Source organism: Trichoderma breve (assembly GCF_028502605.1).
Source record: "Trichoderma breve strain T069 chromosome 7 map unlocalized scaffold00007, whole genome shotgun sequence".
Lineage (NCBI taxonomy): Eukaryota > Fungi > Ascomycota > Sordariomycetes > Hypocreales > Hypocreaceae > Trichoderma > Trichoderma breve.
The window spans coordinates 1,211,634-1,224,227 of NW_026611593.1; the positions used below are offsets into that span (position 1 = coordinate 1,211,634).

General features: G+C 49.6%; 5 protein-coding genes across 5 annotated transcripts; 2 read left to right on the forward strand and 3 right to left on the reverse strand.

Moving 5' to 3' along the window:
• Nucleotides 1-420: 420 nt before the first annotated feature.
• On the reverse strand, nucleotides 421-4,027 carry T069G_10577 (mono-functional DNA-alkylating methyl methanesulfonate n-term domain-containing protein; the record flags this gene model as incomplete). Its single annotated transcript, XM_056177787.1, has 4 exons — nucleotides 421-720; nucleotides 782-1,389; nucleotides 1,441-3,869; nucleotides 3,933-4,027. The coding sequence occupies 4 exons, from the start codon at nucleotides 4,025-4,027 to the stop codon at nucleotides 421-423; spliced, it is 3,432 nt and encodes a 1,143-aa protein (XP_056024077.1).
• A 710-nt stretch (nucleotides 4,028-4,737) lies between these two features.
• On the forward strand, nucleotides 4,738-7,472 carry T069G_10578 (uncharacterized protein; the record flags this gene model as incomplete). Its single annotated transcript, XM_056177788.1, has 3 exons — nucleotides 4,738-5,379; nucleotides 5,436-6,018; nucleotides 6,103-7,472. The coding sequence occupies 3 exons, from the start codon at nucleotides 4,738-4,740 to the stop codon at nucleotides 7,470-7,472; spliced, it is 2,595 nt and encodes an 864-aa protein (XP_056024078.1).
• A 261-nt stretch (nucleotides 7,473-7,733) lies between these two features.
• Nucleotides 7,734-9,011, reverse strand: T069G_10579 (uncharacterized protein; the record flags this gene model as incomplete). The annotated part of the gene is made up of 3 exons (XM_056177789.1): nucleotides 7,734-7,902; nucleotides 7,969-8,545; nucleotides 8,627-9,011. 3 exons carry the CDS (start codon nucleotides 9,009-9,011, stop codon nucleotides 7,734-7,736), a joined length of 1,131 nt encoding a protein of 376 aa, XP_056024079.1.
• An 837-nt stretch (nucleotides 9,012-9,848) lies between these two features.
• T069G_10580 (uncharacterized protein) lies at nucleotides 9,849-10,181 on the reverse strand (the record flags this gene model as incomplete). The annotated part of the gene is made up of 1 exon (XM_056177790.1): nucleotides 9,849-10,181. The coding sequence occupies one exon, from the start codon at nucleotides 10,179-10,181 to the stop codon at nucleotides 9,849-9,851; it is 333 nt and encodes a 110-aa protein (XP_056024080.1).
• A 944-nt stretch (nucleotides 10,182-11,125) lies between these two features.
• On the forward strand, nucleotides 11,126-12,219 carry T069G_10581 (GINS complex protein domain-containing protein; the record flags this gene model as incomplete). The annotated part of the gene is made up of 3 exons (XM_056177791.1): nucleotides 11,126-11,135; nucleotides 11,345-11,511; nucleotides 11,581-12,219. 3 exons carry the CDS (start codon nucleotides 11,126-11,128, stop codon nucleotides 12,217-12,219), a joined length of 816 nt encoding a protein of 271 aa, XP_056024081.1.
• Nucleotides 12,220-12,594: the final 375 nt, after the last annotated feature.

Below are 12,594 nucleotides of genomic sequence, written 5' to 3' on the forward strand. Positions count from 1 at the left end.
GTCAGCTGCGGTGGAAATTGCGGCGCGCTGATTCGCCGGGAGCTTCGGCGTCCCGGTCTGTTCCGCCTTTGGTAAGCAATCGACTGATGTCAACAGGGACTGGAGCTATTCTAGAAGAGTATTTCGTAGTCTATAAAATTGATATCAGTAGAGATTAAAAATGCAGATTAAACAAGATATCTTCTCTGAATTTTTGTTTATTTGACATTTCATCCTACATGTACCTACATCAATAACTCAAGCAACTAGAAAGCTAATATCGGAACGTGGTTCATTCGTGAACCGACTCCACCCCCGGCAGTCCACTGTCTATGAAACTCAATGCCGGGCATCAATACCTGGCAACACATTGATCATCGCCATCTTCCATCATGTATAACACGTAAATCCTTTCGATCCAGAAAATGCCATGCATCAGCTTTAGTGCATCCTTCTGAGCTCTTCTATCATGTTCCGCATGTCTTCCACGCTTGGTCCCAGGCCTTCGCACACCAGCCCTTGCTGGTTCTCGTCCAAGTCCAAGAACCTCTCTATCATCTCACCGTCCACGAATCGGAAAGGGGCTGTACCATCTCTAGCCTGGTTTCTAAACGCCCGCCAAGTGTCAAACGACAGGTTTCCAGGTGTCTGGATATACTCTTGTAGCCTTGATTGGAACGTCATCAGCAAATCCTGGTACTTGGGGGCAATATCGCCGTAGAGGTAAAGAGTTCCCTCAATCTATTTGTCCAGTTAGTCAGTTTCAGCCCGCTATCCCTTGAGAGATAGGTATAAGACTTACCGAGCCCAAAAATGCTTTTGGTACCACAATGGCATTTTCAGCAGGCGCAACCTGGATCTTCCGAATTCGGTTGATCTGTTCCCCAATGTTGAGTTCGCTTATAATCTCCAGCTGGCTACGGTCTTGCTCTGTAGGCGCTTCTAGATTTTGCCTGAGCACAATGATATTGCCCTGAGCATCCGCTTCCAGCCACCTAGAATCGTCCAGTGCGCTGATCGATGTAGTCCAAGCTTGTTGATAGTGTCTAGCCTTCTCTTCCAACGTTGCCTTCTTACCATCTTGACCCGGTGTAAATTCAACAAGAGTAAGGGATTGCATAAGATCACCAATACCGATGATGTTCCCAGAGATGTCCAGATCGACTGGGAATGATGCGGGGCGGAACGATGCGAGCTTCTTTAAACTGGCGGCCGTCGACGTCTCTTGGGTGAAAGAATAAACAACCACCGTTTTAGTCAGTCCAGCGACAATGTAGTCATCCATGATGGCTAGGCAACGGCACACTCCTTTCAAGTTATGGGAGGCGATTTGGTACAACTGCCGCGACTCGTCGACACCAAGGACCAGTATTCTGCCTCTCGTCTCTCCTGCTTCCTCTGTGCCAGGGTCTGCGACAAAACTCGTGCCGACCAAGAATCTCTCGGCCAAGACGCCATTACTGTCAGGTAATTCGGCCCGAATTATGCACTCGACCAGCTCCAATGACGAGGAGGCATTGAGCTCAAATGGCTTCCCTAGCTCCTGGAAGATGATCTCATCGACTAGTTTGATGGTGCTCGTAATGACCTCCTCGTTGTCAGCCAGCTCCTTTCTAATACAACCCAGTCCAAAAGCCTTCAAGCCCGGTGAATAAGCTACACGACGGACGGTCTCGCTCATAGGGAGTGCTTTGACGTGGGTAAGCCTTTCGTTATCAACCTGACAGATCCTGATATGATCTTCTGTTGATAACACGATAGAGTCTGGGAAGGCTTCCGAGTCGAACGGGGCCACGAATGTCGCGTCATCAGCCGTAGTCGCTGAGTAGACAACACGCCCTTCTGAACTGTAGATTAAGCTAGCATGCTCTGTAGTCGCAAACACGTTGCAGATCCCGTCCGCTCGGGGTAGAACGTGTAGCCGTGCCGGACCGCTTCCCAGTGTGACTGTCTTCCTACCAGATACTGAGAAGCCTTTAACCGAGACATTGAAGCTGATGAGATTTCCGTCTTCCAATGCCACCAACATGGTTGGGCCCGAGATGTCAGGCGGATGTAGCTGGACGAGCGCCACATCCCGTGGAACTGAAGAACTGTCGTCTGTCTGCCTCAGTGGCTCACCGTGGAGTGGTGTTAAAGTCGCCAGATCTACAACTGAAATCGTTCCCGAAGTCCACCAACCTACCACACCAAAGTCTTGAGGTTCGCGCGCCGCATGTAAGCAGGATATTTGATCGGGTTGTCCGGATACCGAATCTTGTGTAGCGTTTTGGATAACCGCCTTTAAGCCGTCAAGAAGGTTTAAGGATACCAATATTGATCCATCTATGGACAGCAAAGCCCACTTGGTATTGGCAGACGCCGCCGTGATCACTTTGCCTTCGGGTGACTGCCATGAGCCCAAAGAAGCCCCGCTGTCAGGGTCCAAGAGATTGACAACTCGAGGTGTTATTTGCAGCAGCTGGCCGTTTGGCAGGTTTGCAGCCAAGAGCGTTTCCGATTCGAGATCCATTCCCTGAAAGGAAAAGAGCTCCTCAATGTTATCGGGCTCAAATCGGAGAACTCGAGTTCCAGTTAGCGTGGATATGACAACGGTATCGGCCTTTTCCGAGTCCACTGATCGCAAGGTGAATAGCCCCCTAGTGCCCTGGATTTCATCCAAGAGACCACGGTCTTCAAGGCCAACACCGCTGCGAATGCTCCGTAGGCTTCCATCCTGGTAAGCACCACAGCCGGCCACAATCCTCGCCTGCCCTGATGAAAACGTGTTGCCAGACTGTGCGTCTCCCTCTCTGTTTCCCAGATCCATGATGGTAAAGTCCATGATGGGCGCGTTGTTGGATAAAACTTTGACAAGAGTCATTTGCTGGGTTTCAATATCGATGTGTAATAGCTGAGAGTCGCCATGATGTGAACCAATAAACAAGAGATTATTTCCCATGTAAACCAAGCTAGATGCTCTTGATGTATATCGGCTCGAATCTGGAAAAGATATCGGATGGACTTCCATGCCAGTGACCACCACACCAGTTGATTCATTAGTAGTCTTAATTTCAAGTAGATCAAGACGGCCGTAGTCGTCGGCCAAGAAGTAATGCGTCCCGTCATACTCAGCCCAAGCAACATATATCTTAGGGTCCTCAATGGTGGAGCTCACGCTCGAATATGTGAGGCTGTCGAAATATGTGAGAAGCGTCTCTCCAACCACAAGAAGGCCGCCTAGATGTGCCCTGGCTCCCTCGTTATTGCGCACATGGTATCGCTTCTCCTCAACAACTGGAACGGGTATGAGCATGGACGCATAAGGATCACGAATGACCTCGTCCAGTTCTCTGTCTTTTGGGTCGAACTTGGACGAAGCGGCGCCCTTATCGTCATCCGTCAGTCGATAAATAGCAACCCGAGCTTCTTCGCGGTCGAGCTGGTTCTTGTAGAGAAACGCGATTCTCGGATGGCCGGTGCGACTGTGTAGGAATACGCTCGACTTCATCCATAACTCAGTCAACCGGACCTGGTCCAGCACTTCAAGCTTCGTGGTCGACCCCTTGCGTATCCGCAGGCGAAAGACGTTCAGCACCCCCTCCCAAAGGTGCATGGCCATAAACTTGCCAGTGGGGTCCACAAGGCATCTATTTTGGCTTTGCGATTGCCGCATATAGGGTTCTGCTGAATCGTGTATTGTCTGCTCGACAGCATCTAGCTGGTTTGTTTCAGAGTTCCAAGCTATATTGAAGTACTGCAGCCTATCTGTGCCAATGAACAGAAGGTCTGTAGCGGAATCCTTGGGCTGCAGCCGCTCGAGCATGTCTATGGTACCATGGATAACTTTTGTGTGGAGGCACGTCATGCCCTCCTCGGTGACTCGCCATATCTCCAGTCGATTTGCTTTTCTGTGCGTTGGTACGAGTGAGCAAATGATATGTAGGCAATCGGAAGCCGTAGGAAACACTCACGCAACGACCAAATCCTCGATATCTGGAGACAGGAACCGGATGCGCAGGGCATGCCTGATGCTGGTAGGCTTGTGGACTGGCGCGACATACGCCATGGTGGAGGGACGAAGTGGAAGAACGAATCGACTGCGAAAGAGAGAAATGCTGCAGGCTTTATTGCACAGGCTACATGGAAGGGCCCTGATGCTCCGAACGGCCCAAGGATGAAGCTTGAGAGCTGTTGCGTCAAGCTGGGGATCGCAACTGGGCGGGATGTTTATCACTTATCGGAGATAGGCAGCCCGCCATATGTAAGCGGCTTCTAGCACCTTGTATTGGCGTTGATTTGGCGGGGCAGGAAGCCACTTTTAGTGGGGTGGTCCCCTGTAACCCGTCACTGGCGCTGCTTATAGCTAAAGTCCATACGGCAAGCCTCATTTGCGTTTGCTACTCTGCAGGGTATGTTGGTCGATGTCGACTGCAGGTTGATGCCTGCTGAACATCTTCCATAACAGAGCCCTGAAGGCGTAAGAGAATTCTGTAAATATCTGTGTCAAGAGCTCTCTATAAGGTAGCTTGGATTCTCTGTGATAGATTAAAGCTGGTGTCATATCATGGGTCACGGGAGGGATGTTATCGATATCTGTCGCTTTCCCTATCAATCAATCATCTCTCCTTCCAAATCTTTTGTTGTAAACTGATTGCTCACAATCAAGAATAATCATTCACCCTCATCCAATATCGTACTCATCATAGGTACTAACCGATTCTTCTTTATATGTCGCAGCCATAGGAACCCAGGAATAAACGAATATTGGTATTCGGCATGGCATCAGCCCCAGGCAAACCCATCGAGAGAACAGAAACGGCTGACGAATATGGCCGTCGCGAGAAGTGCTTCAGAAACCATAGGCGACACCCATTTACGTTCCAATCCCATGTGACAGACATACAGAGCACAAGAGAGACTACCGAAGCAGATGGGTTTGTATCCCAGCCGGGATTGAAGATGGTTCCTCTTCCAAACCCACAACTAACAGGAGAAGTATTCGACCAGCATCAACATCACCGGGAGAATCTCGAGAAGCTTCTCCACGATTCTCCATCAAAGATTTCCCTATCAGCTACCAATAATTTTACAAAAGAACTTTTTCTTCCTGTCGGCGAGCTGGACTTGGGGTCTTGTCATGAGAGTGATGTCCGAGAGTACCTACGCCAGGTTCATACCAAGAGGTACAGTGATCCTTTAAAGCAATGGATCCCATTCACTTGCACAAGGCCAGATAGAGATGAAAGCCTCAAGTTTCCACCTGGTCTTACCCTGTTATGGAAGCTTCTGCATCGTGAACTTGACACAGATAAACCTACCTTATCAAAGGACGCTGTGAATCTTGTGAGAGAACAAAGCAAATCGCTGACAGTTTCCGAACATGAGATTTTGCCCCTAGAGCAAACAAAAATCAAGCCTGTGAGTCAACTTCACTACTTGGATCGCCATTGCCCACCGCAATTGACAGCCTATAGTATCAATACAGCTGCCTGGATCCTATCTCGCCCCCCTTGTCTCCAGTTTCAGACGACACTGTACCGTTCATTCCTGATGGTGGTGCGGCGGTCGTTGATCTTGTGTCAGAACCAAGTAGCCCTGACCGCACCGCGCTCGAGGCCGTTCAGCGTGACCTGGATTCAGACCCTATTATTTCGTCCACTTTCATGACATCACCAGCCGCAAGAGAATTACCACAACTCTTCCAAACATGTCACACCCTGTTTCAAGAGGCCAAAGTCGAGGCTCCTGTCGTCTTTACTAGCTCTGATACCCCAAGTGAAGCCAACGCGTTCACTGATATCCACCTGCCTCTAATTGGTGATGACGGCGAGAATGTCTCCAAGTCACTCCATGAAACAGGGCATTTTGAAGATGCTTTCATGACACTGCTTGAGGACCGACATTATTATGCTAACCAATTGGTGAACCAAGAGGGTTTTCATCCAGCTGACTCCCTATGTCGTGCTCCCGTCCCTCTACTTGATTTCGACATCCCACCTCCTGAATGGTCCCTTAGGCACTTTACCGCGAAGACTCATTTTGCATTCTTGAGAAAAAGTATGCCTCACTGTTTTAATATCTTGCCAGTTCCGCGGGATCCATCTTCAGAATCTTCTCTCAGATGGGCAGTTTTCCCTTTAGAGAAAATGCGGCCAATCATGGTGGATGAAATCGCGGCGTCAGATGATATCATTGCAAAACATCTTTCTCTTGATTCTACCCCTCTTATAAGCAGTCTTGATTTCGTTTCGATAAAGCCAAATTTGGATGTCCTATGTATTCAACACGACGAAGAAATCGAATCGGTATTCTTATTGAACGACGAAGCGGACGAAGCACCCGTTGCTAGCACCCAGCATCACCAGGGCCCAAATTGGATAAACTCGGAGCAAGAAAACGAAACAAGCATCTCGGAAACTAGGGATTCTCATGAAGTCAATCGCCCAACTAGTAGGAAACTCGACGACGATGGCACAAGAATATTACCAAAGTCTTACGATACGAGTGCCACGAGCATCCTCCTCCACAACTTTATGGAACTTAGGGGCATGAAAAGACCGCGCCTCAATACAGAGCCCGCTGGGATGAGTCAATGTACAGGTACTTTGCCGTCTATCCCTGGCAACGAAGCATCTGCAACCAACGATCGCGAAATAGTACCTCTCCAGATGACTGAAGAGATGCCTCCCGCGCCGATTCCCAACATTGAGATACCATCCGAGAAGTCGTCTTTTATCATCTCTGTTGATCTTGCTAGGCCAATATTGAGACGATTAGAGAGTATGTGGGCTCCTGAGAAGTTAATCGACGTTGACTTTTCGCGCCACAACACTACCGCCAGATTACCAGGCGTTACTCAGCCCAAAGAGACTGTCTCGCCTTTGAGTTTTGAAGCTGATATATCCCTTTCGCCTGGAACAGGAATCATCATCACGAATCTTCTCAAGGTCAGGCAACGTTCCCTTCCAGGCTCCCAATCTCAAACTCCACTACGGGAGCGTGTGCAGAAAGTGAGCCAGAGATATGAAACTCTGATTGTTCTAGTATCAGAATCGCAGCCCAAGGGAGAGCTTATGGGAACAGTGGCTCCGTCGGATACAGCCGCTTATGCTGAGTTTTTGAACTTTGCAGTTGCACTTGATGGGGACGTCGATGTACATTTTATTCCAGGGGCAACAGAGACAATGGCCTCGTGGGTTTTGGCTTATATGTGTCAATATTCCTCAAGATCCGAAGGGCTATCAAGGTTTTTGTCTTCTGAAGAAACTCCGTGGGAATTATTCCTCAGGAGAGCGGGCATGAATGTAACCGCTGCCAAGGTGCTTTCCAAAACGCTTTTCGAACAGGGTGGAGCGTCGGGACTTGCCGTGTTTCTCAACATGTCAGTGCCAGAACGAGTTGCCAGATTTGGACCATTGCTTGGTGGAGAAAAAGGGTTGCTCCTGACAGCAAAAGCAATAGATCGAAGATGGGGAGACCAGCCTCCTCAGCATATTCCTTTCGGACGGTAAACCTTGGTGGACAACAGTGGCGATGTGAGGATATCTGGCGAAAGAATATATGGATTCTACATTGAAACCAAATGTACGTTTGTCATCTCCCAGTACCACCTCTATTCGTCTAGATGTATTAAATGAACGGAACATATATGTCTAGTAAAACAATATACTCAAGAAGATGCCTGTATATGGTGAGGGCATGAGGTCCTGTATAACCCAAGTCTCCACATTCTTTACTCTGTAAAGATTATACTCGTTCATCTTTGGCTACACTCAGCAGATCTCCCACAAAGGTCGTGGCAGATGGTCAATGAGAGGAACAGCTTTCTTCAGCTGCGGAACTTGCTTCAAACCGATGTATACTACCCTCTGGGCGTTGGCCAAGGTGACTGACCTTGATGTTAGGCCGTAATAATCCGAGATGGCATGTGTAAGCCACCGCCTGGAGATGGATGTCAAGTTAGCTTTCTAACATTCACAGTGTGTCACGAGAAAAGGGGGAACTCACTTGAAAGCAGCGCTCTCATCATCGCCAAAGGAATCAAACACCAACCCGGAGTCAACCGTCTCCTGTGACACTTGTCGGTGGGCAGTTCTGTATCTTGCAGCAGCAGCAGCCGCAGCAGCCCTCTTCTCCTGCAAGTCTCTCATTTTGCCGTTACGACCCACAAAGACGATCTCTTCATCATCAGAGTCCATCTCCTCCGCCGCGCTGTCTACGTCGTCATCATTGCCATTGTCGGCTTGATCCTCAGCCTTTGGCCTCCGACGCTCGTCAACCATGTACTGTCGCACAGGTTCCTCAAGTGCCTTGACCCAGGTGCGGATTACTGGGCTGCGCTTGGTCGCTTCTCGAAGGTCGCGCGGCACTTCACCTATACCGAGGCCTGTTGCACTGCCGGTCTTGAGCTGCTGCTTCTTGCGCGCAGCCTGGAGCTTCGCTGTTTTGTCCTGAATGCGCTGGCGCACGCCGTGGTCCCAGAACTGGGCGAGCTGATAAGGGACTCGGTGGATGGGATGTGTCGGGTGGACTTCCCAGTCGACGGGCTCGGGCGGCTGGACGTTGGGGACGTGCATGAGACGATCTGTAAAGGGGTGATTCCCTTATCATCAGCGACCTGTGTCTAAGGTCCTTGAAACTTGTCTGATAAGGCAGTATTCAATACCATTCTCCCATCGCCGACGCTGCCGGCTACCTTCCTTGCCCTTCAGGACGGCCTCTCTGCGCTTCATACTGTCCCGAGCAGATGGCGGTCTGCGAGGAGCGACAACAGTAACCTGGACTTCCTCAGTAGCGGCTGTGATCGTGACCTGCTGCCGGCTAGCAGAGCGCTTGGAGGGCGTTGGGAGCGCATCGAGAGGGATCGATAGAGGACTCCCGGTGCCGCGGGCAATGGGTGAAACGCTGAGCGATTGAAGCGCCGAGATGGTCCAGGCCTCGATGTCGATGGGAGCGCCAGATGACGGAGCAGCTGGGAAGATGATGCTTGCCGTAAGCTGGCTGGGAGGAGGGGCCTCCTCAGGAGGCGGGACAGCGCTGTACATGGCCATGGTGACGATGACTTTGTTACAGAGGACGTTATCGAGAAGTGAAATCGAAGAGGTGTCGAGCTGTTTTGATCGAATGGGCCTTTGCGACGGGATTCTAAGTCCTATATCGGATGACAGGCTTGATCAGGGGAAAGATCAGATGCGACGAGCGAGGCAGCAGCAAGGATTGCCTATCTTAGCTGACGTTGCTCCCTATATCTGCATCGCCAAGCCCACACTTCGATGTCTCCATCGCGTCCCTCCTGACACAGTGTGATTCATCAGCTATCTCCAGCCAATCACGGCTCGGGCGCAAGCCATGAGGAGAGATTTACTGGCCTGGGCGGAGGGTTTTGCGCGCACAATTCGCGCGCAAAGTGGCTGTCTTGTGATAGAGGCGTTAAGTTTTGGCACTGTGTGAGGCTCAAGCATGTTTCTTTATATATATACTAATTGCTCGTAGGATCTCACATGCTTCATTCTGCTGGACTCGTTACTTGTTTTTGCGTGTCTATTCTCATATGAAGCTGTCCATCACATGGCCTCTCACTGTTCTTTACCATGAGTCCAACATCGACATTTCTACATCTTAATCGCACTGTTTACACCTGCCCAATGGACGTATCCAACTCCACCAGCGAATTCCCGTGTCTCCATATCTAGAATAGCCTCTTGTGACTCACGTTGAAGGACTCATTTCCAAGAGGGGAGAGAAAACGAAAAGACAAATTCAAATGCAGTCAGACCGGATAATCTCGGCTATTGCAGCAGAGACTGTAACATTAAATCATTGCTTCATTTGGTGGGTGTGAGCTTGAGATGTGATACTTTTGGTTCGCTTCCCACAAGCATTTGATCTTAAGACAAGACCAAAGCCGCTGCAGTTAAAATCGCACCCGCACCCTCCCAGATCGACGCAGCCTTCCAATCCTGCGCCCAGAATACCGTAGCTGTAAGCAGCCTCATCGGAACAGTAGCCGCGAAGAACGCAGTGTTGTTTTGGTATGCGGCCAGTGTGTAGTAAATGCCCATGGCAATGGCTGCGAGAGCGTTGCCTTTTACGGCTGGTATGGCGCCTGTAGGTAGGTTGAGGGACTCAATCATAAGATTTGGTGAGATGAGGGAAGCCCATCCTGATATACACGAGGTTATGCCAAAGGCTAGGATTGTGGCGCGAGGGATGGACGGCATGGCAATGGGTCTTGATAGGGATGCGATGTTATTATTGAATTCAGGAATAAGAGATGGAGCAGTGGTTATCTGTCTTGAATCTCAAAGTCGAGATCAGCTCCGTTAAAATACCTGCTTCATACGTGGTAGCATCGAGTTCTTATTATCCAGGAATAGGTAAGCTTATTTGATCAGCTAGACAAGCTAGTGAGACTAGAGTAAGACGGAAGACGGATATGAAACTAATTATAGTAGAGCTTTTATTTCATCGGATGTGGAGGTTTCAATTAAGCCGCGAGATCTGGTTCAGAAGACACAATGCAGGGCGCGGATGCTTCCTCAAAAGATCGGCAACCATAACTCTTATCACTTCATAACAGCTCTTTTGCGGTTCCTAACTGTCAATATGCGCCTATTAATAATTTATTCAATTAAGTGTTCAACAACATTATATACTTATGGGAAGCTGAAATACAAAATGGTTTTTCATTGTTGGCAAGATCTAAGAATAAAGTCGGTTGTAGACTCCACCTCGATTAAGACAGTAACATGCTCCATGTTTCTTACCAAGGGAGCACAAAAATACTTTAACATGCTGTTGTGCTTTCAGTCTGTTGGAGCTCTAGCATATTTCCATTACCCACGTATTGTCTTCGCCATGAACAATGGCAAAAAGAGCAAAAAGAATGCCGTAGCGAGGAATCGAACCTCGGCCGTCAGTGCTTCGCTTGGTCCACAAACTGATATACTACCACTATATTACTATGGCTAGTGCTCTTGAGAGTGGCTCCGAGCTTGTTATTTCTGTTCATAAAGTGCAATCTGTCGTGGGCCGGAATCCTCATCAAAGTCTGAAGATACAACAGGGTGCTAACCGGCCCTCTAAGCGCTGACAATCATCCCTGCTTATGTCTTGCGTTCAGGTTTAAAGATGCTCTTACGTTATAAATAATTGCAAGATCACGATGGTAATTGGTAAGGTATTGATATAAATAAAACAAGCATCACACGTGGTGATGGAATAAAATAGACGCCGCGTGCAGTTATAAAAGTCGATTCGGTTAGATGGCGAGATCTGCTTCTCAGATCTAGCAATCTAGGTACCAGATGTGGCGGGTGGGTCGTACGCATTCCTCTATGGAGGGGCACGACATTTTCAACACGACTGACACGCAGCTTACTAGCACTGCACGACATCACGCCTCAAGCTGTCACCAGCATCACCACCGCCCAAACGATGGCTTTGCCTCTCCCCCTGGGCCTGGTGCCTTCAGAGGCCGCCTTTCTGTGCGAAATGGAGCTCGTCACGGTCGTTCCCCGCCAGCGCCTCGAGAGCATTGAGCTTCTCTCGGTCAGCCATTCTAATTCTACACAGCGAGAGCTTCCCTTCGTCTTCGTCTACTGACCATATGAACAATAGGGCTCGACTCCCAAGCTTCGTCCGCCACACCGCGCCGACCTGCCTCTCTGGCTAGCAATTCTCCTCAAGAAGCAACGACGCGCCAATATTGTGCCTCCGGCATGGCTCCATCCCGATTCCCTTCGCGAAATCGTCACCTACGAAACCGCCATCGATGTCAAGGATTGGGCACCTCCCCCTCCGCCGCCCGTTAGAGCCGACAGCAGAGGCAATTCGAGGAGACTCAACTCTACAGATACCGATATCATATTGTCGCCTCCGTTTCTGCCGTCCTGCACGACTGCAGCTCCAGCAGGTGCCCTACCGTACCATTGGTTCGAGTTCGCCGAGATGCTTCTCGCACACGCGAGCGATGATGTTCCGTCCGCCTCAGAAGTTCGCTCTCTTTTAAGAGATCTGCAGGAAGCTCGATCCGCCAAGATGAGATCTAAAATCACACAGCCTGAAAGTCACGGCGAAGGCGTCACGAGTCTTCGTGGCGTTGGGGCCATGGAGCTTGCTGAGAGCAGAGGGTTTGTTGCTAGTGTAGCTGAAGGCGTTCGCAAAATCGGTGCAAGTGCCGAAACCACGCGGCGTGAAGAAGAGGAGGAACATGGCCAAGATATGGACGATGATAGCGACGATGACATGGGTCTTTGAGAAGATTGACCGACTTGATAACAGCAATCACCAACCGACAATCACAAAGAAGCCATCATGGGCGAGACTACACATCTTCTCTCACGCCACAACTGCGGACAATCGGGTGCCCAGCATGACTTGAAGTCAAAAAAATGTCTGAATTTCTATCGGGCTTTCATACGCGGCTGATCCTCTATCCTAAACGCCAAAACCGAAAACCTAAACCAAACTGATAAGTCCACCGAGCCCTGGATCGACGCCAAGGTTCCATACTATGCAAGCCGTATCCCGATCAATATCTCCCATTGGGGCGTCTTCAAAAACCTCCCAGTTGCGGAGCATCAGTGGTTGACTTTTTAATGCTGTTGCATACGACATTGTTGTACTGCATGA